Source organism: Lipomyces chichibuensis (assembly GCF_038497645.1).
Source record: "Lipomyces chichibuensis strain CBS 12929 unplaced genomic scaffold V1513scaffold_19, whole genome shotgun sequence".
Taxonomy (NCBI): Eukaryota; Fungi; Ascomycota; class Lipomycetes; order Lipomycetales; family Lipomycetaceae; genus Lipomyces; species Lipomyces chichibuensis.
The window spans coordinates 65148-92361 of record NW_027117471.1 but is presented as its reverse complement, the minus strand read 5'-3'; the positions used below and the strand labels follow the sequence as shown (position 1 = coordinate 92361).

The 27214-nt window shown below is 47.7% G+C and overlaps 10 protein-coding genes across 10 annotated transcripts; 6 read left to right on the top strand and 4 right to left on the bottom strand.

The window, feature by feature from the left end:
• Positions 1–1991: 1991 nt before the first annotated feature.
• Positions 1992–3740, top strand: V1513DRAFT_380339 (amino acid permease-domain-containing protein; the record flags this gene model as incomplete). Its single annotated transcript, XM_066895035.1, has 1 exon — positions 1992–3740. One exon carries the CDS (start codon positions 1992–1994, stop codon positions 3738–3740), a length of 1749 nt encoding a protein of 582 aa, XP_066753118.1.
• A 1011-nt stretch (positions 3741–4751) lies between these two features.
• V1513DRAFT_458912 (KRI1-like family C-terminal-domain-containing protein) lies at positions 4752–6385 on the top strand (the record flags this gene model as incomplete). The annotated part of the gene is made up of 2 exons (XM_066899722.1): positions 4752–4863; positions 4911–6385. 2 exons carry the CDS (start codon positions 4752–4754, stop codon positions 6383–6385), a joined length of 1587 nt encoding a protein of 528 aa, XP_066753117.1.
• Positions 6386–6392: 7 nt separating this feature from the next.
• Positions 6393–8141, bottom strand: V1513DRAFT_485255 (major facilitator superfamily domain-containing protein). Its single transcript, XM_066900467.1, has 2 exons — positions 7755–8141; positions 6393–7699 (listed from the first exon to the last, which is right to left on the bottom strand). The coding sequence occupies exons 1-2, from the start codon at positions 7982–7984 to the stop codon at positions 6571–6573; spliced, it is 1359 nt and encodes a 452-aa protein (XP_066753116.1). The 5' UTR covers positions 7985–8141; the 3' UTR covers positions 6393–6570.
• A 163-nt stretch (positions 8142–8304) lies between these two features.
• V1513DRAFT_446097 (clustered mitochondria-domain-containing protein) lies at positions 8305–12855 on the bottom strand. The gene is made up of 5 exons (XM_066898212.1): positions 12648–12855; positions 12505–12585; positions 12390–12457; positions 9655–12333; positions 8305–9608 (listed from the first exon to the last, which is right to left on the bottom strand). Exons 1-5 carry the CDS (start codon positions 12664–12666, stop codon positions 8694–8696), a joined length of 3762 nt encoding a protein of 1253 aa, XP_066753115.1. The 5' UTR covers positions 12667–12855; the 3' UTR covers positions 8305–8693.
• Positions 12856–14903: 2048 nt separating this feature from the next.
• On the top strand, positions 14904–17190 carry V1513DRAFT_446094 (Low affinity iron permease-domain-containing protein). Its single transcript, XM_066898211.1, has 2 exons — positions 14904–15097; positions 15144–17190. The coding sequence occupies exon 2, from the start codon at positions 15392–15394 to the stop codon at positions 16862–16864; it is 1473 nt and encodes a 490-aa protein (XP_066753114.1). The 5' UTR covers positions 14904–15097; positions 15144–15391; the 3' UTR covers positions 16865–17190.
• Positions 17191–18137: 947 nt separating this feature from the next.
• Positions 18138–20052, top strand: V1513DRAFT_446090 (Low affinity iron permease-domain-containing protein). The gene has a single exon (XM_066898210.1). It carries the CDS (start codon positions 18386–18388, stop codon positions 19856–19858), a length of 1473 nt encoding a protein of 490 aa, XP_066753113.1. The 5' UTR covers positions 18138–18385; the 3' UTR covers positions 19859–20052.
• Positions 20053–20403: 351 nt separating this feature from the next.
• On the top strand, positions 20404–21984 carry V1513DRAFT_458907 (uncharacterized protein; the record flags this gene model as incomplete). The annotated part of the gene is made up of 2 exons (XM_066899721.1): positions 20404–21474; positions 21532–21984. 2 exons carry the CDS (start codon positions 20404–20406, stop codon positions 21982–21984), a joined length of 1524 nt encoding a protein of 507 aa, XP_066753112.1.
• A 1175-nt stretch (positions 21985–23159) lies between these two features.
• On the top strand, positions 23160–24378 carry V1513DRAFT_446082 (GPR1/FUN34/yaaH family-domain-containing protein; the record flags this gene model as incomplete). The annotated part of the gene is made up of 2 exons (XM_066898209.1): positions 23160–23539; positions 23600–24378. 2 exons carry the CDS (start codon positions 23160–23162, stop codon positions 24159–24161), a joined length of 942 nt encoding a protein of 313 aa, XP_066753111.1. The 3' UTR covers positions 24162–24378.
• V1513DRAFT_400850 (RmlC-like cupin domain-containing protein) lies at positions 24334–25093 on the bottom strand. Its single transcript, XM_066895493.1, has 2 exons — positions 24792–25093; positions 24334–24727 (listed from the first exon to the last, which is right to left on the bottom strand). Exons 1-2 carry the CDS (start codon positions 24960–24962, stop codon positions 24551–24553), a joined length of 348 nt encoding a protein of 115 aa, XP_066753110.1. The 5' UTR covers positions 24963–25093; the 3' UTR covers positions 24334–24550.
• A 274-nt stretch (positions 25094–25367) lies between these two features.
• Positions 25368–27198, bottom strand: V1513DRAFT_446078 (uncharacterized protein). The gene is made up of 2 exons (XM_066898208.1): positions 26496–27198; positions 25368–26442 (listed from the first exon to the last, which is right to left on the bottom strand). The coding sequence occupies exons 1-2, from the start codon at positions 26902–26904 to the stop codon at positions 25847–25849; spliced, it is 1005 nt and encodes a 334-aa protein (XP_066753109.1). The 5' UTR covers positions 26905–27198; the 3' UTR covers positions 25368–25846.
• Between the last annotated feature and the right edge of the window lie 16 nt (positions 27199–27214).

The following is a 27214-nucleotide window of genomic DNA, read 5'->3' as shown; positions in this document are numbered from 1 at the left end:
ACTTATGGACAAGATGGATCATGGCATAAGGAGGCGCCATGTTTTGCGTATGCGCAGTGCACTAATGTACAAGTAGTGTGATAGGCGATAACAATGTGATTGTACTTTAGCAATCTAATGTCGTAATCGTGCAGCTCGAGTCGGATGAGTCTGACGTTGAGACAAGTACCTTATCTAAAGTTTTTCCCATCATTTTGAGCCCTTGGACGACTCGAAACTGACCACAGATGAAGTCTGCCAACTCACGATCTAGCCACTTCACGCGAACGATAAGTCGAGAAATTGGCAGTATTGCGAGAAGCACAACTCGATCGGTTGGTAAGAGACTGGAGAAAAGAAGTTCTGTTAGGTAAGCTAGCAAACTGGGGTTATTAACAGGCGACTCATGAACGCCACCACCACGAGCGCCACCACGGCGCCGTGCATGCGCCTACCGGCGTATACGTTTATTCGAATGTAATATGTGCTAGGTTATGAGAAAAATAGCTGAAAAGTGGAGAGATGTAGAGATTGAACTGGTGATTGTCTGTACCTTTCAGTCAACGCCATCCTCTGCAGCTCTTCCATGGAGTGAACTAACAATTCCAAAATTGACGCTACTTTACTTGCTCATGGGACCTACTGAAGCGATCTACTCACATCGGATGGGACTTGGGGACGTGGGTCGCGTGGCTCCACCTCTTGCTGAGCGGCTGGCGTGAGAATTTTTCCTCCGGTCAATTAACACACTTTATTGTACAGTAGTGTATAGTAAAGTAAACCACACCTTAAAGTTGTCTCCTGACAGACCAAGGTACGCTTCGAAAGTGTGTTGACTCGACCAGGCTAGTATCTAGTGCCGCACGCGTGACAAAACTAACCAGCAGGGACCAGCAGTATTTCGAAAGCATTGGTAAAGCCAAGTACCCGAAACTAAAGATTATCGGGAAATGATTGCCGACGGGCCTGCGGTTTTGTATCAGAGTTCAGTTCAGACTCGAAAGAATCACTAATTGGAGTGCGCTCTAAATCCAGTAGCCAAGCAATATATTACGAATTTAATTTCATCCTGCACTATGGTACTATCTTATTGTCGAATTGCGATAATTCCCGATACTCGGAACATAAGTTAGTGGTAAATCACGATAGCTGCAGCGTGGCGCAAAGTGGAGACAAAGAGACCATCACGCTCACGTGCGAAACTGAGGATATGGATATGATATTCTTAGTGTCTCCGTATATTTATACTATTCCGTAAATTGTGTTAGTGTGTGAGTGTGGCCGGTATTTAATGCTAAGGAAGCGGCATTGGCCTTGGCAAGCCGCATCAGAGGCCCCTGAAGGTGCAAACCTTGTCCACAATATCCCTGTCGAGATCTATATAATTTTTGCATCAGAGTGACAGAGTCGATACTACTTTGACAACCTATAATAGTGACGATATTTATCAACTTGAGTTGAGAAAAATTATAGACGTGCACATGCGCAAATAGTTAAATGTATACTTCCGGACCTCTGTGGTTAGGGCTTATATTTGTTTTCGGACTAAACAGCCCATTTTATTCACTGTCTTCAAAAAATTGATTGTGAATCCACAGTTGATCAATTTCACGTGAAACCTATATTTACAAGTCAACCCATATTTGTTGAACACTTCAATATCTCGACGACAGATTTATTGCATATGTGAAGAGGCAGTTGTAATCAAATCATCGGTGTGTTACCTTGTTGGGAAGCTATTACAAGATTATTGGGAACGAAGCTGGTCCCACTCAGGTTCGTATTGATATTGGCCTCGGTTGCGGTGATGGCATTTCAGATGCGTAAATTTTCGTGACTGCGCCTCCTGCTAGATCAACGTTTTGCTATAGTTTGCAGAGCTTATCTATTAAACAGACTTTGCCTTCATCTTCATCTGGTAGTCGGATATTCGATGTCCTTGTTCGCTCCACAATAAAGCTGTCATTCCCTGTCTCACAATCATCTAGCGTCGACCGATTCGATAGCTCGCGATGTTCTCTACATCTTCCGAAAAAATTTTCAATCGGTCGTCGACGACGACGACCGAAATAACCGTCTCCTCGTCCAACAAAGGCGCCGCGTCATTATGGGGCCAATTTGTGGACTCCTTCCGCCCAAATGAGGTCTACCTCGCTAATGCCCGGTCCACGACATACAGCGACGGCTACGATATGGAAGCTGCCGCGAAACGCACGGCGCTGTCACCTCTCTCGCGCAGTCTCAAAGGCCGGCATCTTCAGATGATTGCCATCGGTGGGTCGATCGGCACCGGCCTATTTATCAATTCCGGAAAGGCGCTCAGCAATGGCGGGCCTGCATCTCTTTTGATCGCGTTCGGGGTGATTGGAATCATGCTGTACACTGTCGTGCACGCGCTTGGCGAACTCGCGGTTCTATTCCCTGTTGCGGGGTCATTCTCGACATATTCTGCCCGGTTCATCGATCCCGCGTGGGGATTCGCGATGGGATGGAATTATGCTATACAGTGGCTCGTTGTCTTCCCGCTTGAACTTGTCGCGGCGTCCATCACGCTGCACTACTGGCAAGTCAACATCAACAACGCCATTTGGATCGCCATATTTTGGACGCTTATCGTAGGCATCAATTTCGTTGGCGTCAAGGGCTACGGCGAAGCTGAGTTTATATTTTCGCTTGTAAAGATTGTGTCGGTTATCGGGTTCATTATTCTGGGTATTGTCCTCGTCTGTGGTGGTGGTCCTGTTCGTGGCTACATAGGTACAAAGTACTGGGCTGATCCTGGCGCCTTCAACCACGGGTTCAAGGGCCTCTGTTCTGTGTTTGTTACTGCTGCGTTTGCGTTTTCTGGTACTGAACTTGTTGGACTTGCTGCTGCTGAGACTGCGAATCCGCGCAAGGCTTTGCCGTCGGCTATCAAGCAGGTCTTCTGGCGGATAACTCTGTTCTACATCATCGCGCTCTCTCTCGTCGGTCTCCTTGTGCCGTACAATAGCCCGCAGCTGCTCGATGCCAAGTCACCCGTCGACGCCGCTGCCTCACCATTTGTCATCTCAATTCAGAATGCTGGCATTGCAGGGCTTCCGTCCGTGTTCAACGTCGTCATCTTGATCTCCGTCCTGTCAGTTGGTAATTCCTCCGTCTACGGCTGTTCGCGCACACTGGCTTCACTAGGCGACATGGGTCTCGCCCCGAAACAACTAGCTTACATCGATAAATCCGGCCGCCCGCTCGTCGGTATCATTGTGACCTCCATCTTCGGCCTGATCGCATTTGTCTCCGCGTCGCCGAAGGAAGCCGACGTCTTCAACTGGCTTCTCGCCTTATCCGGTCTCTCTTCAATATTCACATGGGCATCAGTTTGTCTAGCACATATTCTCTTCCGCCGAGCGTGGAAGATCCAGGGACATTCTCTCGATGAGCTAGCATTCAAGTCTCAACCAGGCGTCATCGGTTCAGCAATCGGTTTCATCCTCAACCTTGTTATCCTGGCCTCACAGTTCTGGATCGCAGTATGGCCCCGTGGGAAACAGCCCACTGCAGAAGCTTTTTTCCAGTCCTTTCTGGCAGCGCCTGTCGTAGTGGCTTGCTTCGTAGGTTACAAGATTTGGCAAAAGACAAAGTTTGTCAAGCCATCCGATGCGGATTTGGTGAGCGGACGCCGCGAAGTCGATACTCCGTCTTTGATCGAAGAATTGGATGCCGAGCGGGAAGTTCTGCGGCATCGACATTTAGTGTATCGAGTGTACAAATATTGGTGTTAACTGACATTCGAGGTACCGGGGATGTACGTTGGAAAATCATCCATGCTATAGTATTACAAAACAAAGGACGAAAACCCATAATTCATGTTCTGGGAATGACTTTACATGTTACAGTATCGATACTAATAATAAATCGCTTTATTCATCTTTGTTTTTTGAAACAGTAGTTCGGCATGCGCATGGTCTTCTTTTATTCATACATGGATTGGATCTTCTGTGAGAAAGTGTGATCGAGAAGGCAGGGAGGAGATGATGATGATGATGAATGAGCGTTTGTTAGTTTATTGCCTGGGGCATTGCCAACGCATCACATGCTGCAATTAAACCTCATCTGCTAGATGTCACTCAGAGTAACAGATCCATTCACAGGTTCAAAACTTCATAGCTGCAAAAAAAATATGGCTTTCGTTTGGCTCTGCTTCGTCCCTCTGGAAGAAGTCTTCTCGAGACTGTAACTGTCCAATATAAAGCAAACGGAACCCCCTGAACCCGTGATTTGCAGCGCCACATTGAAAAGGAAACAGAGTCTGTTGAACCGTGGCTAATCTTTTGACACGGGACAGAAGGTTATTCAGGAGGACATTAGAGATGAAACTCATACTTCTCGGGCTTCAGCGACTGATTAACTCAGCGTTGGGAGGGGACAAGACTTCTCGCGGAGACTGAAAACTGTAACCCTACTTCTGAAACTCCCAACCTCAAAAAAAATCTGATCCATTTCCATGCTAAAAAATCAGTTGCAAACAACAGGACAGAATGCCGCGAAAGAGGTCTACAAATTTGAAAAGGGCTGTCGGGAGAATGCAGGAAGCCAGGCCAGAGTCGATTGTTGGCGAGATGGACGGGGCTGAGGTTGTGAATGGCGGAGGTGAAAGCTTGGATCAGTCAAAGGAAGAGAAGAACAAAAAGAACAAGAAAGAAAAGAAAGAGAAAACGAAAATCGGCGCCAGCATAGTGGCAGTGAACGAGATTAATGTTATCGCCGAACACGACTCGAAGAAAAAGAGGTTAATGCTCAGCGACGACGAAGACGACGACAAAGACGAGGAACTCACCCTGACTATCAACGAGGCGTACAAGAAACGATTCGATCACAATAAAGAGCGGGAGGAATTACAGCGGTGTAAGTAGTCTTACCTGTGTGATTGAGGGTAGGCTAATGTTTGATAGTACAAGAGAAATTCAATCGCGGAGAGTTGGACGGCGACGACGAAGAATCGTCTTCATCCGAAGAAGAAGACGAGGAAGCCGATCTCCTGACGGAAGACATCGACCAGCGCATCGTCGAAGTCGTCAATGCGCTGCGCCGCAATGATCCCAACATCATCAAGAACTCGAATGTCAAATTTTTCGACGACATTGACACAACGACGAATGACAAAATGAAGAAAGACAAGCCTGTGTATCTTCGGGATTACCACCGCATGCACTTATTAAACGAGCTTCCCGACCATGCGCCTGACATTAATAACGCGGACGGTGAACTACCTTATGCTATTCAAGTCGAACAGGAACGCGCTGAACTGGTCAGAGAAATGCATTCCGCTGCCGCTGATGACGGAGATGATTCGGACGACGGATTCCCGCTCAAAAAATCCGAAACAGTACGTGAAATCCAGCCGATCGAATTGCCAGACCCCGCCGAAGACCCTGAATCCTTTCTCGAGAAATATTTGACTTCAAAGGCATGGCTTCCGGGCACATCTGTCAAAGGTGCAACGACATCAACAAGGGTGACTACGGAATCGGAGCATGTACCAGAGTTAGTAGAAGAAGACAGCGAGTTTGACGACAAAGCGGACGAGTTTGAGGCGAAGTATAATTTCAGATTCGAAGCGGGCGAGGAGGCTGCGCAGATCGTTTCGTACGGACGTGATGTTGTGAACGCGCATTCTGTTCGTCGGGACGAAGAGACGGCGCGTCAACGTGCGCGACGGTTGGAGAGGGAAGAAAAAGAAGCCCAAAAGAAGACGAAGCTGGCGGAGTTGGCGCGGTACAAACAACTCAAAGTCAAAGACGTGATGAAGAAACTACAACGTGTCAAAGAAATTGCTGGGTTGCGTGATGACGAGCAACTTGATATTGCGCCGGAGGACTTCGAGACAGATTTCAAGGAGGACGAGTGGGACGAGAAGATGAAGCATGCGTTTGGAGACGAGTTCTATGGTCGGAAGGACAAGAAGCCGGAATGGGACTTGGATATCGAGATCGACGATATCGTGCCTGGATTTTCTGAGGAGTCCGAGCAGAAGCTTTCGAAGCGGCAAAAGAAGAAGTTGGAGCATCGGAAAAAGAGTGACAATAAGAAGCTGAAAGCCAAGGTCGAGGAATTCGTCGAGGCTGAGATTCTTCCATTTGAAGACTCAGCTGCGGACGAACCAGAGACAAAGTTTAGGTATCGTGAGGTGTCGCCTGAATCTTTCAATCTCAACCCAGCTGACATCTTACTCGCGGACGATAACCAGTTGAACGAGTTCATTGGCCTCAAGAAATTGGCGCCGTACCGCGAACCTGAGAAGAAGCAGAAAGATCACAAAAAGTATGCGAAGAAGAAAAGACTACGTCAGTGGCGTAAGCAGGTCTTTGGCACTGCCGACGCGCCGGAGTGGGAAAAGGCTTTGGCTAAGAAACTCCAAGAGGAGTAATTTGTTGTGCAACTTGGAATCGGCAGCGTTAATACACAAAGTTCTATAGATTCGTGCATGTTCTAATAGTAGATTGCGACGATTTAATACGATATATCCGAACCCCTACATGCATATCTATTTTTACAGTCAAATATCCGAGATGCAAAACTCCAAATGCACAAGACATAGCTATGCCAATGACTCTATACTTTAACCCGAACCTTCCACCCGCATTTCGCGACCCTGACTACAATGAGGAGGACCGCCGCGGCAGCGACGCAGCCGCCGCAAAATAAAGCTGTTGCCGTATATTGTGCCGGCGTTTTTAACAATGCACCAGCAATTGGCGTGCCAATTAGTAGACCTAATCCTGATATCGCGAATGACATGCCCATCCTTGTTCCGACCATCCGCAGGTCAGGGCAGAGACCCGTCAAGACCGGCGGCGGCAAAGAGACAAACGCGCCAGAGAAGAAACCATAGAAAATTGCAAAGACGATGCAGCCACCACGGTTATGGATAGCAGCCCAGACAAATGCCATTACCATCGTGAAGATAGTGAAGGGAAACATTACGTTTATGGGACCGAGTTTGTCAGCCAAAAAGTTGGGCAGGACACGGCCAAAGACGGACGCAGCGTTTAGGATTGAGATCAAGTAGAACGCCGTGTACTCGTCAAAAAGTTTTCTGGCGGATGCGAAAGATTGAATATAGTAGAAAGGTATATAGGCACCGGCGAAAGCGAAAAAGACAACAATTGTGAACACCATGAATTTGAAGTCTCGTATGGCGGTTGGATCGTACAGCGCACGCTTGAACTTTGGAACGGACCGAACGCGCATTACGACCAGCCCGTAGGCTTGTGTTCCCAAAATTATGAACCCGATGATGCGCGTCGCCCAGGCAAATCCGAGCCGTGGTACTAATTTGTGGAAAACAATAGGATATATGATTCCGCCCGTGGACGAGCCTGCTGCCGCGATGCCGGTCGCGAACGCTCGCTTGCTGGAAAAGTATTGCGGAATAATCGCAATGCCGGGTATAAACAAGCAGCCTTCACCAAGCCCACAGATGATTGCTTGTGCAAGCATAACTTGCCAGTACTCGGTACATAGGCTGGTCATCATCATGCCGAACACAACCATGAGTGAGCCAACGACGACAAGAGTCTTGCAGTAGCCTCTGTCAAATATAGGGCCGCTGATGACGCCGATCAGTAATAGCAGAAATGCTTGAAAAGAACCGATCCAAGCGATATCGCTCGCATTCTTCTGGGAGAGACCGTTGAGTGTATAGTAATCCTCGAACGCGCCGAACGAATTTGTGAGACCCCTGGCCAAGTTAGTACATCATTTCTTCTTCATTGCGGACAGACATTAGCTCGCACCAGCTATTGAAGTACATGAAGAATGATCCTGATACTTGTAGCCAAGCCATGAATCCGCCGTCCGGCACATCGTCAAATGGGTTCTGCTTCTCGTCTATTTCCTCTGCGTCAGACAACATTTCACTCTCGGGCGTACCCGCCTCAGCGATATTGGGGATGTTCACGACATCGTCCTCGAATTGAATGACGGCAGACTGCCGCGACAGGGTCCGCTGGATTTGGGAAAGCATATCAGAGAGGAGCAGCAACAGATTTTGTCAGACACGGGCATGTTACCAGTGAAGACTGGGTATGCGACAATGCCGTATTACTGAACCAATCTATATAATACCTACAAGGGGGGGATGAGGAAGGCATTTTATTTTAGATGACCCATACATGGCTCAGGCACGGCGCCGATTCCGGCAGGATTATTATTTGACTCGACGGAATTTTAGATTTGTTCCGCCGGGTCGCGCGGCGCAAAATATTCCCGATCGAGCATGGTTCCCCTAAAATCTTAAACGGCAAGTGAAAAAAATTGCCAGTCATAAGTTAATTGACAAAGCTTATCGGGAACTCAGATTGAGGTTAATTGAATAATTATACATGACACGAACTTCAAAGCAAGCAAAATGTACAAATGTAGCCAAAAAAATTTACATTGAATTCGGAGGTTCACGATCCGTATTATATTTACCGAATGCAAAAGCGAAAGCATCAAAAGTGGATCAAACCCAAAAAAAATAAAAAAGCCTCCTCTTTAAATATGGTACAGTAAAAGAAAACAAAACTTTTTCCAACTGCCAACTTCATCTAACTTCAAACTTTTGGCGTTTATCCCGATATCCGTGAATATCACGGTAAAATGATTAGGGGGGGTGGAGGTATGTCACATATGTCAACTGTCCGCGTAATTTAATCCAACTTCACTGCGAAAAAATTCCCAAATGCAGGTACTTAATTGTTTCCGCCGATATACTTCACCAATTCCTCAATCGACTTTGTATTGATCGACGACGGCAAAATTTGGCTTGCGCCGTTCTTCTCTGAACCCAATGTAGCAGTTGCAGAAGCTATAGGAATACCAATAGGTGAGGTGCCACCGACAGTAGCACGCGAGGCACCCGCGACAATACCGAGCTTGCGTGCCTTCCGGTTCTGCACCTCCTTGGCCTGTCGCGCGTAATGCACAGCAGACTGGGTAAGCTGTTCCAACCACACTTCGGATTCTTTCGTATTCTTATCCTCCGGCCCAAGCTCATTCAAGAAAATCGTGTACGCGTCGCGCATCTTCTTGACTGCGCCGTGAGAGTCCTGCGTCAACACCAGCGCCTGGGCGAGCTGGAAATACAGCGTCGCCGCGTTAATACTGTGCTCACCAAAGATACTGCTGCACAAAGCAAGGGATGCTTCAAACCATTGCCGACTGTCGTGATACTCCTGCAGAGACTGCAGCATTACCGCGACGTTGTTCATCGTCGTGACACTGTCGGGATGGCCTTCACCGGTTATGATCCGCCAGATTGAGAAAGCGTGGCGGATATACGCGAGTGCGAGGTACGAGTTGCCGTTTGAGTGTTCGCACAGTGCGAGACTGAGGTACATTAACACAGTCTCGGATGAATCTAGTCCGATCGTCCGTTCAGCAATAAGGACTGCTTTGCGGGCGAAATCCGCAGCGGCCGGTTTGTCGTCTAAACCGCTGTAGATCATCGATAGCTGGCTGTATGTGCGGGCAACTTCTGGGTGGATAATGCCGTAAACTTGCTCATGGAGCGAGAGTGATTCCAGAAGCAGCTCGACGCCGAGCTCTTTCTGGCCTTGCATTATGGAGATGCGACCGGCTTCGACGGCCTCCTCAGCCAATTGGCTCTTCAATCCGTTAGTGCTATTCAAATGAACTATACTGTCAACGTACTTTCATCGCTGAATCCTTGATGACAGGGATGATATTCAACAAATCGTCTACAACAAAAGTTGTAGCCAGAGGAGTAGGAGCAACGGGAGAAGCCTCACGCTTATGGCCATTCTGCTTCTTATGTTTCCCAGAAACCTTGCCGTTAGTCTTTGGATGAGGCGCTCCATTGCCCTGCTTTGCCTCCTCAGAGTCCATGGGAGCATCTACAGGCTTCTCGAACAAGTAGTTCTTCATGCGCCACTGGAATCCAAGCTTGATGGACATTTCTCTGAACAATTGCACCGCTCTAATCTCGTGGACCCATCGTTCCGGCAATGCGTATCGGAATCGCTTGAGCGCCTCGTCCGCAATCAGTTTCTGAATCTCAGCAGCAGATAAATTTGCAAATCCGAAATCAGGGCCACCAGCTTGGTCAGCATACAACGACACCAACTGGGCGTCAATCTCGATCGTTGGGTCGGCGTTCAGCTTTGTGCCGAGAATAGAGTTGAAGACGTGGACTGAGGCGAAGGGGACGATGCCAACAGGAAGTGGCTTCAAGATCCCATTGATAACGTACTTAGACGCACGCAAAATAATTTCATGGACTAATACGGCCTTAAAAGAGGCAAGTCTGTCCCTGTCCGCAGCAGATTCCGTGACAGCGGCCACAAGTTTGCCGAGATACCGCATGTTGATTCCTCGCTTGTGAAGGAGCTTGGTCAACTGTGAGCTATCGAGCGGGACCGAAGCGGCCCCCGACTGAAGGTCAGCGAGAAGGTTGGGGATGAGTGTCTCGGTGATGTACTTCGAGACTTTACGGACCTCGGCCCCGTCATCTGCGTACGCAGCCTTATCATCTTCCGTCACTGGAACCTGGCCAGAAAATACATCGGGATTGAGAGCATATTTGAACCCGGAAATCTCTATTGTTTCAGAATTCTCGGTCGCCTTCTCTGTTTCCGGTGTTGGCTCCTCGGTTGCGTCATTCGTCTGCGATCCATTCTCAGTTTTGTAAACGATTTTGGCCTCCTTGCCCTCTGCCTTCAATTTTTCTGACTCCCCTGCGATCCATGCACGTACTTGGTCTTTCCACCACTCTTCGACTGCCTCTGGTCGGAGGACGGCCATCTTGTGCGGGTACGGGACTGCGGCCTCACCAAACTCGTCCAAGAACTCAATATCCAAAGGAGTAATACGGTACAAATCCAAAATATATTTGCGCCCATCGGTACCTTCCAAACCCTTTGTCTCAACCGACGTAACCAGCTCGGTAGGCTTGCTGTCTTTGTCCCACACGGTGTGTCGCTTCAAGTGCAAGCTTTCCGCGATCTTTTCGAAGATCGGCTCGAACGACTTGTCGTTTGCAATTACGTCCCGATTGTCGACCCCGCCGTAAACAATCTGATTCGATCCGTCCTCGCGCTGGCGGAAAATGCCAGGGACGGGCGACTGCGCAACGATGCGGCGGCCAGAGTAGTCGACGATGACAGTGCAAAGCGGGCATATTCCCTCAATATCCAATTGGTTAACGAAGCGCACGCCGGCGAGGTCTTTGCCCACTGCATACCGGGCCGCCGGATCACCACCCTCCTTCGCAAACGTGCCGATTCCGTCAGCGCCGTAGGAAAAGAAAATACCGTTGTAAAGAAATATCTGTGCGTCCCTTGCTTCATTGGGGTTCAACGCCGGCACCTCGTCACGAGCGATCAAGACTGCGCCTTTAGCTGCTGCCTCGGCAAAGTCATAGTAGAGTTTATTTAACAGGCGTTCGCGGAGAATGCGCTCCTGGATGTTGCTGCGCGGCATTTCGCGTGTCGACTGGAGATCCTCGTTCCAATCGCGGACAGTGTCGAGGTTGTCGCTGCCACCTACAAGCAGCTGTTCTTGCGTTCGGGAGATGTCAGGCGTAGGGGCTGGCGACGGTCGGGCGAGCCATGGTGCCGCGAGTAGGGCATTCGTGGGATTGTAGACTGTGAGTGGATCACGCTGGCCGAGTGTCGTCTGCCACGCAAGCAGCTCTTCCCTGAACAGCGGTGACAGCTCTTGAAGCAGGACGAGAAGCGAATGAGCATGGAACGCCTTGCCAACTCCTTTTCGTGGCGATGGATCGAATTTCTGATTACTCGAATTTGAAGTGTAAAAACCTGAAATATCTGCCGTGATGTGATGCACGGCTCCTTCGAGTGAGAGAACCTGCAGATACAGCAAATGCCCACGCAAACGCAAATTTGGCGGCGGTGGATTCCACTGCGACAGTCCGAGTGATTTTATGCACGCAGGCCGAGTGGGTTCTGCAGGAGGTAGTAGTTCCTGCAGAACTGGCGGGCCGTCCAGGTCGAAATCCGACATCGGATGCGCCAATTCGGACGTCTTGTCCTTATATCCCTGCGCGGACTCCTCGATCGTACTCAAAGCCGAGAGACCGGCGCTCAGTCCCACAATAGAGTCGTTCTTGGTGGATATGAGTCCAACGATGTCCCGCACTTTAAGCACATGTGCGCGGGCCTCGCGGTCGTTGTATGCTTCCTCGCGGAGTTCAAGGGTTGCGCCGTCGTGAATTCCTTCGACGGAATGCAGCTCGAGGAAGTCGTTTAATTTGGCATTGTTAAACCATAACGAGAAACAGGTGTATTGAATCGTCGAGGGCAGATCGAGAATCGATTGGCGGATGTCGTTAAAGGTCTCGTGAGCAGAAACCTGCATTCAATGTTAACGTCCAATCAGATAATGATGATAGTAAGTGAATAACACACCATGATCTTGATGGAGAATGGTTCGTGAGGTAACTTGACAGTCAGACTCAGCATCTCAATAGATGGGGCTACACATGTTAATACATATCGCTCTGAATTGTAGTCATTGACTCACCATCCGCTTCTTGTTCTGAAGCCACGACATCGTTCTGCTCAACCACAATTGAAGTAGCAGCGTCACCTGCAGCAACAGTATCTATATTCGTCAATCCCAGGATCACTACCACCACCGTTAAGCATCAGCCTGTATGGTCGTACCTTGGGCATCCTCGGACATTGTGAAGAGTAAGATGCAATTGTAACTACCAAATCACGCGCCAAAATTAATTTATACTACTTAACGTAATGAAAATAGTAACGCCAACAAGGAATTATACGGGTCGCAACAATTCCTTTCTGCTGGCGAATGGTAGAGGTCTTCTTTTGCCGACTGACTCCAAGGATTGACGAAAAAATTCAGTCAGTCGCCTCTTCCGACGGACCGGGTTAGAAGTGGTTAGACGGGTACCAGAACAATTATGGGGATGTCATAGTAAGTGGCCGTACCCAGAGGCCGGGTAAGCTGCTTGTGTGGGGACAACTCCCGATCCTTCCGTGGTTGTCCGAGTAGCGGATTGGAGCTGCACTTCCAAAATATTTTGCAGTAAATTCCAGGAAAACGATTAAAGTTGCTATATTTCGAATATAATATATGAACTGGACCTATGTTTAAGTATATTCATCCTGTAATTAGAAGGAGATGGAGGTGCCGAAAGAAGTTGCCAGCCTCGTGACGCGATTCGTCAGCGCCATGCAAAGTCTAAATCCCTGCAATTCCAACTCATCACTCGCGGACACAGAACAGCACTGTAGTTTCATTTATAGCAATCTGTCAATTGTGTCAAACAGAAGAAAAGAAAGCTTCATTGGAAATGTGGTTTACTACGGCGTACGTGTGGATAAGGGTTGCATCCGCGCTATTCAGTTAGAGAGCCGTCTAGCGGATCTTAGATTAAAATTTAACTAACAACACTAAATGTTGTTCTTAAAGATTGCCTCGCAAATAAAGTTCTGCGGAAGGCGGCCATGCAATTATGCGTACACATCAATGCAATAAACTTTGGTAGCCGAAGGTTAAACCCCTGTAAACTCTAAAGAGTTATGGATAGATTATATGTCCTCGTAGTGCCTGCGTAATGTTTTGTATAGAAATTGTCGCCACTTGTTTTGTCTTGAAACCGCTAAATCCAGCTTGGTACGGGTTCATATTTGTAAGTCGAATACGAAGTTGATTGCTTAGTAATATTCGTACGAATGAATAAAGTTAGTCGATTATTCGTAATTATTCGTAAATATTTGAACCCTAAACCCTAACTTACATGTCCCGCAACACAAAACGCCTCATCGTCTTCACGAGCATATCCCTCCCACTATTAAATGTCTCTCCGCTGCCACGTTCGACGCAGGTATAGCTAGATAGTCTCTGGCGGCTGCTGCCATACGTGGATATCCATCGCGATGGGTCCGCCACCAAGAGAGCAACCAGCTGCTATCATTTGTAGGCCATTGGTCAATAGTTACGACGCCCGCCTCGAAGTACGGTCGATGTCTGTCACTCTGCAGCTTCTCAAACAGTCGTGCTTCGATACTCTTTTCCTGAACTACTTCGTTTTCATTGGCAGTATGTGAATGCTCACTGGCTAGGAATAATGCTGGTGCAGTAAGTCCTTCAAGTGCCTGATACACGGTTAGAGCGCGTCGTCTAAGTCGCCTAATTCTTCTCTAACAATAGCGTGTTAAACCGAGGATTTAGAATAAAGGCAGCAACACAATACGCGTCCTGGCCATCCATGTAAGTTCCATAATATATAGGAAGCGCCGGCCCAGTTTAAGTTACGAATAATTACGAATCGAATACGATTGTCGGCACCCTAACCCATAATGAATAACAATTAAATGTCGAATACGAATAACTAAGCAAAATCCTTATTCGTGTCCATCCCTGCATTATAAGTTAGTCGCCTCAGCCCGCAGTCGAACCAGGGGATCGTCGATGGAAGCGACAGAAAATATACGCCACAAAAGCCAGCAGTAAAACCCGCCAAAACGAAATTCAAGGCCGCCGCCTTATAAAGTTTAACAGTACTAAATAATCCAATTCTTTGACGCTTCACCTGGACTGTCAGCCTGCAGTCTGGAGAGTAGTCAAAACAGCATTATACCAAAATGGCAATTTAGTCTCATGTAAAGATCTCCACCGTAGATTACTTACACCTGTCATGATGCCAGTTCATGATCGCAAGGATATGCTAGCTATTATTCAATATGCAAATGGATTCTGCATGCATTCATATGCAGAGTGAAAAATTTGACGCGTTAATTTCGCGTCTCGGACATAACGACATTTCGGGTAACTCCACGCCGAAGGGATATGATGTGGTTAGGGTCTCCGGGCTTTAGTCCCAATGAGGAATGGTCTGTTTACGGTATTGTAGAAACTAGAAACATAGCCGTAAGTTATGTCTTTGCACCACCCCGGGGATTAACTACAACAAATGTACGAATAAAATATTAATTTGTCTCGGTAAAGCGCCTATAGGAGAGGGTGTCGGAGAGTTAGTCCTACAAACAAAAAAAAGAAAAAAGGCCGCAACAGTGGCCCAGGCCCGGTCGACGAAAGGAATGGCTGCGTTGGCTGCGTTGGCTGCGACAAGGCCGGTTTTCTGCTGGTAAGAGCGTAAATTTTGCTGTCAAACATAATAATAATCGCCTCAGATGGTGCGGCATTTTCCCCGTCAGCTACTTTATTATTTACGCAGGCACGCACACAAAATCAACAGTACCACTGGTTTCGGGTCGAAGTCCGTCGCATTATTGTACAACTCATAAATACGGCATCCTCCTCCCTCTCTACCTTGTTTCTTCTTGTTCCGTTCTTTTCAAATTTACTATACTTATCATCATCATATGGTCAACTTATTTTCACGAATGGAAACGCATGCGCCTGTGAAGGTAATGCAAGCATGGAACGATTCATCAAAGCAATTTCCGCTCCTGGAGCGAAGGGTGCTACGGCGGGCGTGGCTCCCACTCAGAGAGTAAAGTTGGGAACAGTTGTCAACGTTTCGGATGATATGGTGGCCATCTATGTCGAAAACATGACTAAGTATGATCCTGGGTTCAAGAAGAGGCTACTTGACCGGTGGCTCGACAAAGTCGTCCATATCGCTGGCTCGGGCTTCGTCTTCGTCTTGGTAATGGCAATCCTTTTGACATGGGCACTCTTGGGCATCAAGTATGGCCAGAGTGAAATGTGGCAGGTCGTGATCTCGGACTTCCAGGCGATTTTCTGCTACATTTTTGATTCCTTCCTTATGCGACAGCAGTTGATTGGCCATGATTCGATCATGATGGTTGCTGCGTGTTTGCGATCACGCAATATCAGCAACAGCCGGATGCTGAGACAGATTGTACACAACAGGTCTGAAAAACCTAGTCAGATTGAAGACCTGGACAAGAATCTGACAGGGTCCGAATTCCCCGAAGTGAACTGGTTGGGTCGGCTGTCCAATTTCGCTGCTACTTTGTCCGGCCACATTGTGACAGTTGCTCTCTATTGGATTGGTATTTTTGTCTGGATCGGTTTCGGGCAATATTGCGGTTGGTCAAATAAATGGCAGCTATATATCAATTCGGCGACATCAGCTCTCATGGTCTTTGTCTTTGTGTTCTTGGAGAACATTCGCGAGCAACATCGCCAATACACCGAGTCCTGTATGGCGCTAATCCACAAGACTGACTCTGCCCTTGAGCTCAGACTTCGCACCATAACTGGTGACACCATCGAAAATGAGCCTGTTGTCATTCCTGGTCCGCAAGTTACTAAAATCCAACGTGCTATTTACTATTATGCGGATGTTGTCGGTACACTTGTGGGCATAGTTCTCATGCTCATTGTGGTGGTCATCTGGGTTGTCATTGGTCCTGCGATGTCTTTTGACGCAAACTGGTGGCTGATTATCGGTACCTATAGTGGATTGATCGGCATGAACGATGGCTTCATTCTTCGGAACGTGTTCTACCACCTAGGCGAGCACGAGGATAAAGCTTTCGACCAAGTCCGCGCCGAGGACCTCGCCATGTTTGAAATAATTGATATCACACCTCCAGTAGAAGATGAAATCCAGGACTCGGGATTGAGCTTCCGCATTTCAGCCACAGTGGGTTGGTTCTGTTCTCACGAACTTGCTGTTGTGCTCGGCACGACGGTCATGATTGGCCTGGTGATCGGCGCCAGCGTAATGAAGTGGTCTACCACGGGCCAGTTGGTGTGCAATGTCCCCCCGAGTCTCATTGAAACGTTCTTCATGATCATACTCATCACTTCCCAGAACATGGCTGATGCCAAAAGACGGGCTGTCCTCTTCAATATTTATCAGCGGCGACGTTATCTTTTGTCGTATGTCAACAATATTCCCGTCAATGACGAAAAGTAATAATGCATAATGCGTACTGTCTCCCAGTTGGGTGTAACGAGCAGTAGTATATGGTTGGCATGCAATTTTTTTTCGTGGCAAGAAGTCGGTTGCTGCAAGTTCGGTTAATATAATTAGGTATACGTAGTGAGTGCTTGATTGTGAACTATCCATTTGTAATACATTTTGTGTTTAGAACATATCTTGTGATTTCGCGCAGTAATCGCATCTCAAGATTAAAACGTTCAGTTTGTCTAGACATATTGTTATACATAAAGACCTTAGATAGAATTACGATACCAAGGATCTGAGCCTCGACGATTAAATCTAAGTGTATATGTCCCGTCTCACGTCTGCCTATGTGCTTGGCGCTTTAGACAAAAGAGTTTTAGAAGTAGTTAGATAGATTGTTGTAGTAGTTACAAAATTCGAATCCTGCGACTCAATAATACGATTGAAGCGTTAGGTGCATCGTGATAATTGAATTGTTCTGGTTGTATGGGAAATATCATAGATGAGAAAATATATACGCCGTTTGACCGACTAACGTTCTCTTTCACATTACCAAGCCTGTTGATATCTCAGGAGCACGGTATGCTGGAAGCCTGCAAAATGGAACTCGCTGACGTTATTAAAGGCAGAACAATCAGATTCGTAAAAGCCTACGCCGCACTAATAAGGACCACGCCGTTTCATTGTGGGATAGGAATATTTACAGCCCTAGTACCTTCCCATATATAAACCTCTGGGAATTCGCGCTGGACACTGGGGTGTCTCTTAACAAATATTTCTCCGATGAGACAGCTCTCATTAGCCAGCATTTGAATATATGTAGTAAACCTCAAAATTCGCTTGGAAACGAGCCTTATTTGAACAAGTAGTCCTCGGAGGCGAGATGTTTATTGTTTGCGAGGCAAATTAAACGTTATATCGCTGTATATCGTCGCTGTAACTGAGCAAGTTGCATCATAACAAATGTAGTTACTGGCATCTGCATTCTCCGAATCCAACGTAGACTTGGTTGAGCCTTGCGACAATGGACTCGAGCAAGCAATACCGCCATCTGATACAAACTTGTAAACTAACATCGTAGATAATTAAATTTATTGGCAATGCAGTTTAGTTTGTGCTGGGATTAGCGTAAAATGGTCGATTCGTAACAAAGATCTGTGTGCGCTATCGTACTATGTTATCATATTCCGATTAATCCCAATGTCTCTCACGGTTGGTGCGGCTTCGTAAACAAATGGCCTTGGTTGTGCGCCGCAGCCCCTGTTCAAATGAAACTCTTAAGGCTCTGCCGAGGCTCGCAAGAGCAGCCCTTTTCACGTTTTGCAGAGATAACAGCCTAACCTATGAGTTCCGGTCGTTTTCGTATCGCCTTTCTCTGTGTTTGTAGATATAGCTGTATCCTCGCAAACGCATGTTCATAGCAGGTTTCTTCAAATTGTTCAACTTTGTGCTCGTGCCATCATTCGGAAAAAATCATTTTGTCGGACGAAAACGACAAGCGCCTGGTCTGCAACCCAAGATAATGCAAGAATGGAACGATTCATCAAAGTGATTTCCGCGCCTGGAGCGAAAAGTGCTACAGCGGGCGTGGCTCCCACTCAGAAAAATTTAGGAACGGTGGTCAAGGTGTCGGATAATATAGTGACCGATTATGTCGAGAACGAAGCGAATTACGATCCGTCGTTCAAGAAGAGACTACTTGACCGATGGCTCGACAAAGTCGTCCATATCGCTGGCTCGGGCTTTGTCTTCGTCTTAGTAATTGCAATCCTTTTGGTATGGGCACTCTTGGGCATCAAGTACGGCCAGAGTGAAATGTGGCAGGTCGTGATCTCGGACTTTCAGGCGATTTTCTGCTACATTTTTGATTCCTTCCTTATGCGACAGCAGTTGATTGGCCATGATTCGATCATGATGGTTGCTGCGCGTTTGCAGTCGCGCAACATCAGCAAGAGCCGGATGCTCGAACACTTTGTCGAGAAAAAGTCAAACAAATTATCTCAGATTGCAGAGCTCGACCAGAATCTGATTGCGTCTGAATTTCCGAAAGTGAACTGGTTGGGTCGACTGTCCAATTACGTGGCTAGTGTGACGGGTCACGTCGTCACAATATTTCTTTATTGGATTGGTATTTTTGTCTGGATCGGTTTCGGGCAATATTGCGGTTGGTCAGATGAATGGCAGCTCTACATCAATTCGGCCACGTCAGCTCTCATGGTCTTCGTCTTTGTGTTCTTGGAGAACATTCGCGAACAGCATCGCAAATACAGTGAGTCCTGTTTGGCTCTAATCCACAAGACTGACTCTTCTCTTGAGCTTAGACTTCGCATCGTAACTGGTGACACAATTGACAATGAAACTGTCGTGATTGCTAGTCCCCAAGTGACTAAAATCCAGCGTGCTATTTATTATTATGCGGATCTTGTAGGTTCTCTTGTCGGCATAGGTCTGATGGTCATCGTGATTGTTATCTGGATAGTCATTGGTCCTGCGATGTCTTTTGACTCCAACTGGTGGCTGATTATTGGGACTTATACTGGATTGATCGGCATGACCGACGGCTTCATTCTTAGGAACGTGTTTTACCACCTCGGCCAGCACGAGGACAAAGCGTTCGACCAAATCCGCATGGAAGACTTGGCGATGCTTGATGTAATTGGTGCGTCACCTCCAGCAGAAGACGAAATCCAGGACTCGGGATTGAGTTTCCGCATCTCCGCCTATGTGGATCGTTTATGTTCTCATGAATATGTCGTTGTGCTCGGCACAATGATCATGACTGGCCTTGTGATTGGTGCCAGTGTAATGAAGTGGTCTACAACAGGCCAGTTACTCTGCAACATCCCGCCGAGCCTCATTGAATCGTTCTTAATGATTATACTCATCACGTCCCAGAACATGGCTGATGCCAAGAGACGTGCTGTTCTCTTCAATATCTATCAGCGTCGACGACACCTTTTGTCATATGTCAATGATAGTCCAATCTGTGACGATAATGCATAATATCTGTCTGTCTCACTCTCTGTCTGCTGGATGTCTGAGGGGTTTTGTGGAAGCTTTCGTCGTAGAAGACTGCTGTTATAGAATATTTAGATTTTGGCAGTAACTACTTGAGGATGACGAGTTTATTTCTGATTGCATATATATTTTTAGAACATCGATGTGACTCCGAATATATTAACCACAATTACTCCGCAGTGTTGGCATAGTGCCGACTGCCAGCTTCCCAACTCAACTCGAGCATTTTGCTCTTGGTATTCGTTTTACTACACACGTGTCTAGGGTCCACGAGAAGTAAATGTAGTGAGAATTGTAAATAGAGTTCTCGGAAAGCGGATGAGTCTGCAACCTCAACGTTTTGGCTCTTGACGCGCTGCCCGAGTAGTCGATAGTTTATCGTGGTCCTACCGTGTCGGCCATGCCTTCTTGCTACGGTTGATTACACGGTGGGTTAGAAAGTCGCCAACACGATGCGGCGACTTCAGTTGTTTCGCCTGCGCGGCAATGTTGTCTCTCGACAATCGCTAGCACCAGTTTTACGAAGGACGATGATAACGGACACGATCCTGTCACCAAACGACGACAGCGACCCGCCAAAGTCGAAGGATGGGCACTCGAAATACCACCAAGCCGCGTTTAAAGTGTGCGAGTCGGCAGCAATAACGTTCGCGTCGATCGCGATACTCGGCATATCCGGGTACATGTACCACCAATACTACCAGCACCAGGTCTTGACGAAAATCCGCCGTGCGTTCGCTGCAGGCGATCGCAGTATTGAACTTGCGATGCGGTCGCGGACGGGCGAGGACGAAGGCGAGAGGGAGTGGATCGTGCGGGACGAGCAGGATGTTATCAACCGTGCCGTGTCGGGACTGGTGGTGGGGCGGTATTATTTGCTGATCGGAGAGAAGGGCACGGGCAAGACGTCGATGTTGAACCATGCGTTGCGTCGGGTTTCGGCGCTGAACTGCACGATGTTTGAGGCGCATGCGGACCCGGAAATCGTGCGAATCCGGCTCGGCAAGGCGATTAACTACGATTACCATGAAGATTACATCGGGTCGCTGTTTTCGATTCGAGGACCGCGGGACACGACGGCGTTGTTGGACATCGAGCGCGCATTGGATAAGTTAGAAGAAGTGGCGGTGTGTGAGGTGAAGAAGACGGGGCGGCCGCTTGTTTTGATTGTCAATTCGACGCATTTGCTGCGGGAGGACGAGGACGGGGAGAAATTGGTTGAGTTGTTGCAGCAGCGGGCGGAGAGTTTTGCCGCGTCGGGGCTGGTGACGATGATTTTCAACAGCGACGATTATTGGGTGTACGAGCGGTTCAAAAAACTTAGTACGCGACTGGAGGTGGTGACGATTCGAGATTTGAATCGGGAGAAATCGATTGAGGCACTGCGGATGTGGCGGAGGAGGTACTTTGATGGGCCAGAGTTGGAGAAGGATGTTTGCAACAAAGTGTACAATATTGTTGGCGGACGGCCACAGTTTTTGAATCGGGTTGCCCAGCATAAGGATATGCTCGGTCATGCGAGATCTGTTGTCGAGAAGGAACGAACGTGGTTTTTAAATCAGTGTGGGCTGCTGGGGATGGAAATGGATGATGACGTGATGGTAAGCGGCCAGTCCGGGGCGGAGTAGTTGGATTTTTTTTACTGACGGAGATTGTAGGAGAGTGGGAAGTTTTCTAGCTCTGCGATGAGGCTCATGAAAGAGCTGGTCGACATGGAGCAGGCTGAGCGCGCCAGGTTGGGCGAAGCAGCGCCTGAGACGGATCACGAACTTCCATCGCTGCCTTTATGGCGGGCACGACAGGTGATGACGCGGGCGGACTATATCCAGAGATACGATAATCTGAACATATTTACGATTGACTCGAACTCGATGGTGCGGGCGGATTCGCCTGCAATGATGGAAGCATTTCGACAGATTGCGGCGATTCCGGGGTTCGACAAGTTGCTTGATGACACGCTCGAGCGGGTTTCTCAGATTGAGAGTTTAGGACGGACGAGAGAGTTGGTTGCCAAAGATCTTGTTGGTGGGATTGGCAAGTATCAGATTACGATTGAGAAAGGTGGCAAATCGATTGTGGTGCAAGCTGTTCCGCCTCCCGAAGAGGATTGATGAAGGATGATGAAATAGAACATTGTTGAATAAATAGAAACATTGTACATTACATTACATTACATTATTAATCTCATCTACTGTAGATCCATGGCATACTGCCAGGCTTGGCCCCGCATGTGCGGTGTCGATCAGTTCATCGCTAACTGGCTCTGAACAGCGCCGTCGATAAGATTGATAAAATATGGTGATAGTGAAGAGCATGTGCTCGTGAGGGGAATCACGGAACGCGAACACGATGCGAACACGAGGCGGACACGAGGCGAACACGAGCGTTCCCACATCATACGGATTAACAAGGACGCAATTTAGGCGCGCTCACCTGGAGGGAGGCAGAGGACAAGGATGAAATTGAGATCACATCAATCGTAGAGGCTGAGGCTTGGACCGTGCGGCTCGGAATAATGGCTTCTTTTCCCCGCCCTATGATGAAACTAGTTAATGCGTCTTCCTTGTTTGTATATTCTTCCAAAATTAGAATTGGCTGCCAGACAAGCCAATTCTGACACAAACCATTTTGTAGAAAATCAGGCTGCGGCGACTTTGGAGATTTGGTTAGAATACTTTTGCTGATCAAGCCATATTTTGCTGGCTAACAAAGCACAGAGACAATTAATTGGCGGCTGCAACTCACGTCACAACAAGCCCCGAATCAGCCATACTTTTTTGCCATATTCCCCCGCTTTTGCACACTAAATGCGAGCCGAGGATCTTTTATTTTTATTTTTATTTTTATTTTTATTTTGGAAGCAGGAGGCTGAAGAAGTCAGAGATGATTGTGTAGTAGAGACACAATCAAAGATTTGCCGATCCCCTCAGCATTAGAACAGGAATCATATGATAAGCGCTTCGATTGACCGAGACAAGGAGCGCGTGCCATTATTTTGGCCGGCTGACTGACTCTCGAGCCCTGTTAACTAAACTAAACTAACTAACTAACTACCAACTTCTATTACGATCGTCATAAGCATGGCGTCGACTATCTCTTTTTACCCTTCTCCGCATTTGTTTACCATCGGCCGGCCGGCAGATCGTGAACGGATTCATCTAACTGATTTTGAGACGAAAAATACCTATATATTAAGTCGCTTACTCGCCATCACTCTCTCTTTTGTTCTCTCCTACTTAGCCCTCATCTCTGTCTCTGTCTCTGTCTCTGTACATACTCAAAAGTAATGACTGAATACAGCAACAACGCTATCCCTCTTGAGGGCACTGGCGCAGCTACCACTGATGCATATAGTCGCGGCAATGAGAGCACTATCAATAATCCCGACGACTTCGATGTTGAAGCCGCTCGCAACAAAGAGGACGCTTCCCTCAATTCTCGTGAGGATGTTCTCAGCCGCATGCGCACTGCTCAGTCCATCACTATGTCTCCAGAGCTGTTCGAGAAACTCTACCTTTCTCCCGAGCGCGCTGTCAAGGGCAACCTGCGACAGACCTTCGCAAATCCGACTCCTCTCGCCATTCTTTCCCATGCTGTCTGCGCCTGTCCCTTGGGCTGCGATCTCCTTGGCCTCCGCGGCGCTGGTCAGTTTGGTGCGGCGTCCATGTACGTATCCTTTCCGTTCAAAGATAATTCTGACATTGAGCTGATTTAATACCTTTCTAGTGGAGCGTACGTCTTTATCGGTGGCCTCCTGCTTATCATCTCTGGAATCTTTGAGTTCTTCCTCGGTAACACTTTCTCCTTCGTCGTCTTCTGTAGTTTCGGTGGCTTCTGGTTGTCCTTCGCCGGCACTTTGATTCCATCCTTCAACTCGGTAGGCGCTTACTCCCCCACTGGTGACTCACAAGTGCTCGGTATTTCCACAAGAGCCTTCCAAGCCTCCTTCGCCTTCTACCTCTGTTTCTGGGCCCTTCTCGTCCTGGTCCTTACCATATGCTCCCTCCGTACAAACATCGCCTTTTTCCTGCTTTTCGTGTGCCTCGAAGCCACCTTCCTCTGCCTCACAATCGCCTACTTCACTCTCGCCGAAGGCAAATATGCCCTTGGCCAAAATATCGTCAAGGCTGGTGGCGGTTGTTTACTGACTTGCGGACTAATAGGATTCTATATTTTCATTGTCCTCATGCTCGTCGCCGTCGACTTCCCATTCCTGCTGCCAGTTGGCGACTTGAGCCATCTCATGAAGGGTTACCAGCAGAAGCACGGTCCGATCAAGGTCCACTGAGCACTTTGGGCGTTGAATTTATTTTGGTGTGATTTTGTTTTGGTTATCCAGTTACTGCCACTGGTTTGGATTTAGTATAATGGGTTCTTTGGTGTAAAGTCACGATCAACATGTCAAGTCCAGCGTGGCCCTTTTGTATCTAATAATGTAATTGTAATGTAGGCAGAGTTATCTTAGTGGAAAATGAAAATGGATTCGTCGATCGAACGACCTGCCGTATATTGCAGCTTCCAAACATTCAGTTCTTCTAAGTTCAACCCACAATACCATATGAATGCTGCTTGGCTCTTCGCGCTCGAATCGTATGGAAGCTGCCAGGGCAATGGCTCAGTTGTCATTTTAGTACGATTTATTATTTACACATGTCTTTGCATCCTGTTTGTCTCGCCTTAAGCTGTACCCTTAGGTCTCAACCCAACAAAGAAAGCCAAACCATAGTCGGTAGAGGAGAAAGTAATCGTGCATCCCTTCTTAAAGTAAAACGTATCACCAGGCCCGGCTGTCACTTCGTATCCAGTCTCGTCCTTCATGGTAAAATTCCCCTCCAAGATAATTTTCATCTCGTCCTACACACAACACACAAAACCCGTTTAGTTTCAATGAACACTTTGATAATAGGTAGTTACATACATAGTCGTAGGTGTAGACCAACGGGGTACCGGCCTCCTGTCTGTAGAAGCCAGAAGTGATCTGGTGCTCCTTATCAGTGTCGGACGTGAAGCAGTCGCCGAGGAATGCATTATTGTTGGCAATGTGGGGCGGCTTCTCGGATGAAGCGCCCTTCTTGAATGTCATAGGCATTGTTGGAATAGTGTGTATAAAAGAATCGCAAGCGAATAATAGACCAAACAAAAAATAAAAGGTGCAATGACAGCGAACCTGTAGGAATGAGGTATATTTATATGAGGAGCCCAGGGGCAACAACCCTCCGGGGCTATCTGATGTCTTCGACACTTACCACAGTCCCAGTCTTATGTTTGCCCAAAACAGATAAAACTTCCCTCAGCCACTGTCTCTATGAGCCGCACAACTAATCTGCATCGACCCTTACGCGGTTAACCAACATTATTAAATTCTAAGTTAACTGGCATCAGCTTCTCACCAACCAGTCTCACGTTCAAATCAGTCCAGGTGCCTAACAGCATTTACGAGGGATAACAAATAATGAATAATAGCAACTCTAAATCTGTGGAAGAAGTTCAGGGATTAGGTGCATGAGCTGTTTTGACCAGACAATACTAAGGTACAGGTTGTAGATCAATCACAAGATTCAGCTGGGCTGGCTAAAGTCCTTTCAACGGTGCTGCTAATCTTCCATGTAGGACGCAAGGACTGTATTGACAAAGCACAATTTTTGATTTCCAGTAGAAAACGTACATACCATAAATACATGAATTACATACAAGTGGCTAAATACATAAATAAATACACAAAATTTCAACGTACATATCCCAATTTTTTAAAAACAACTCGTTGCATATCCGGGTCATATCTTTTCATCAACATTTTAGGGGAAGAGTAGGTTGAGTAAGTAATATTGTACCGATTCGGTGAGAATGAGCGTGACAATGTTAAGGAGGCAGTAAGCTGAGAGACTGAAAGTGAGAAGTGGCGTGGATATGTGACACATTTATTCACTAAAACCCATCAGCACAAGTCATCATTACGACTCCAAATATTTCAACTTACTCGTCCTGTTCCTGATCCTCCATTTGCCGTCGCACCTTTTCGTGCTCAAGCTGCTCATACAACATAAATAATGCTCGTTCATTCTCGTCAGCAGTGCCACGGATGGTGAACATCCGCTCGCCAGATTCATCATGCGGTTGTTTAGCGATCGAAATACGCGCTCCGCTGACACGCCTGATTTCCTGGATCTTGGCACCTCCCCGACCAATAATGCAGCCAACCATATCCGCCGGAATAGCAATATTCTGAGTCTGGTCAGCGCCGTCTGAACTCTCGAAATCAGCCGGGTTGCCGGTCCGGACTCGCGGTCCGCTATATCCGCTGCTGCCAAACTCCTTCGGTTGCGGGTTGTACAAGATCGTTCCAGTTGCCCGCTGCCAATCTTCCACCAAGCACTTGCCGATTTCCCAAACGGCCAGGCGGATAGACTCCGCAGCGCCTTGAACCTCAACGATACGCTCAGTGGAGTTGGGGAGCATTTCCTTGGATGCGACCATTCGGACACTGCATTCATCCTGGATTGCCTTGATTTTAAGGCCCTGGCGGCCGATAATGGTGCCCATCTGGTTGTGTGAGATCAAAAGTCGGATCGCTGCGTTATCGTTAGCGTAAAATACAAGCATTGTCCGGTTAAGAAGGACGTACATGTTGTACCAGAGGCGAGCGAGCTAGCGGATGGAGGCGGCGAATCGACCAGGGTCTGCGCAGCCATAGAGTACGCTTTTGCGACACCTTCAAGCGTGCCGGTAACGCTCAGCACGCGATCGTGTACGCCGGGCACAGGCTTGCTGACACCAGCCTTGACGCCGGTGGCCTCACGGAGATCAGCAACGTTCTTGCCCTGTTTGCCGATAATGACACCGGCCTCCTTGGAAGACACGAGCGCGCGGAGAGTAAGTTGCGCGGCTGCAAATGCTTCGTCGTTCGGGAATTGCGGTCGTTGCGTGTCGGATTGTGGCTCTGACTCGCCTGCGGGCTCTGGCGCGCCATTGGATGGGTAAGACTTCTCGTAGCGAGGTTTCGAAGATTCGTACTGTTGCTCAGCGTCGGTCATATTGTCTTACAATTGAGGAAATAGAGTGAAAAATTGCAGTTTGATGGAAATTAGAGGTGATTATCGATAAGTCGCGGATCAAGTAGATCGTAGACTAGGAAGTGGCAGAAGAGGAGAGGAACGAGCTGTCGGGAAAGATGAGAACAGGAAAGGGATGGATGGATGAAGACAGGACACGGAAAGGAAGGAGGTGAGCGAAGGACAGCAGGAGACGAGAGTCGGCGTGCGAGATCAAGAAATGCTGTGGTGCTCTTGGTTGTTGTTAATGGCCAAGGAGTGGAGGTGGATGTAAGGATTGAAAAAAGTGGTG

Coding starts and splice junctions, on each gene's coding strand:
- V1513DRAFT_485255 (XM_066900467.1), bottom strand. CDS start 7,984: ATGCTTTCCCAAATCCAGCGGACCCTGTCGCGGCAGTCTGCCGTCATT. Junction 7,700..7,754: donor TTCATGTACTTCAATAGCTG/GTGCGAGCTAAT, acceptor TAACTTGGCCAG/GGGTCTCACAAATTCGTTCG.
- V1513DRAFT_446078 (XM_066898208.1), bottom strand. CDS start 26,904: ATGACCGACGCTGAGCAACAGTACGAATCTTCGAAACCTCGCTACGAG. Junction 26,443..26,495: donor GCTCGCCTCTGGTACAACAT/GTACGTCCTTCT, acceptor ACGATAACGCAG/CGATCCGACTTTTGATCTCA.
- V1513DRAFT_446090 (XM_066898210.1), top strand. CDS start 18,386: ATGGAACGATTCATCAAAGTGATTTCCGCGCCTGGAGCGAAAAGTGCT.
- V1513DRAFT_446097 (XM_066898212.1), bottom strand. Junction 12,334..12,389: donor CATTCTCCATCAAGATCATG/GTGTGTTATTCA, acceptor CATTGAATGCAG/GTTTCTGCTCACGAGACCTT. Junction 9,609..9,654: donor TCAAGGATTCAGCGATGAAA/GTACGTTGACAG, acceptor AACGGATTGAAG/AGCCAATTGGCTGAGGAGGC.
- V1513DRAFT_400850 (XM_066895493.1), bottom strand. CDS start 24,962: ATGCCTATGACATTCAAGAAGGGCGCTTCATCCGAGAAGCCGCCCCAC. Junction 24,728..24,791: donor TGGTCTACACCTACGACTAT/GTATGTAACTAC, acceptor TGTTGTGTGTAG/GACGAGATGAAAATTATCTT.
- V1513DRAFT_446094 (XM_066898211.1), top strand. CDS start 15,392: ATGGAACGATTCATCAAAGCAATTTCCGCTCCTGGAGCGAAGGGTGCT.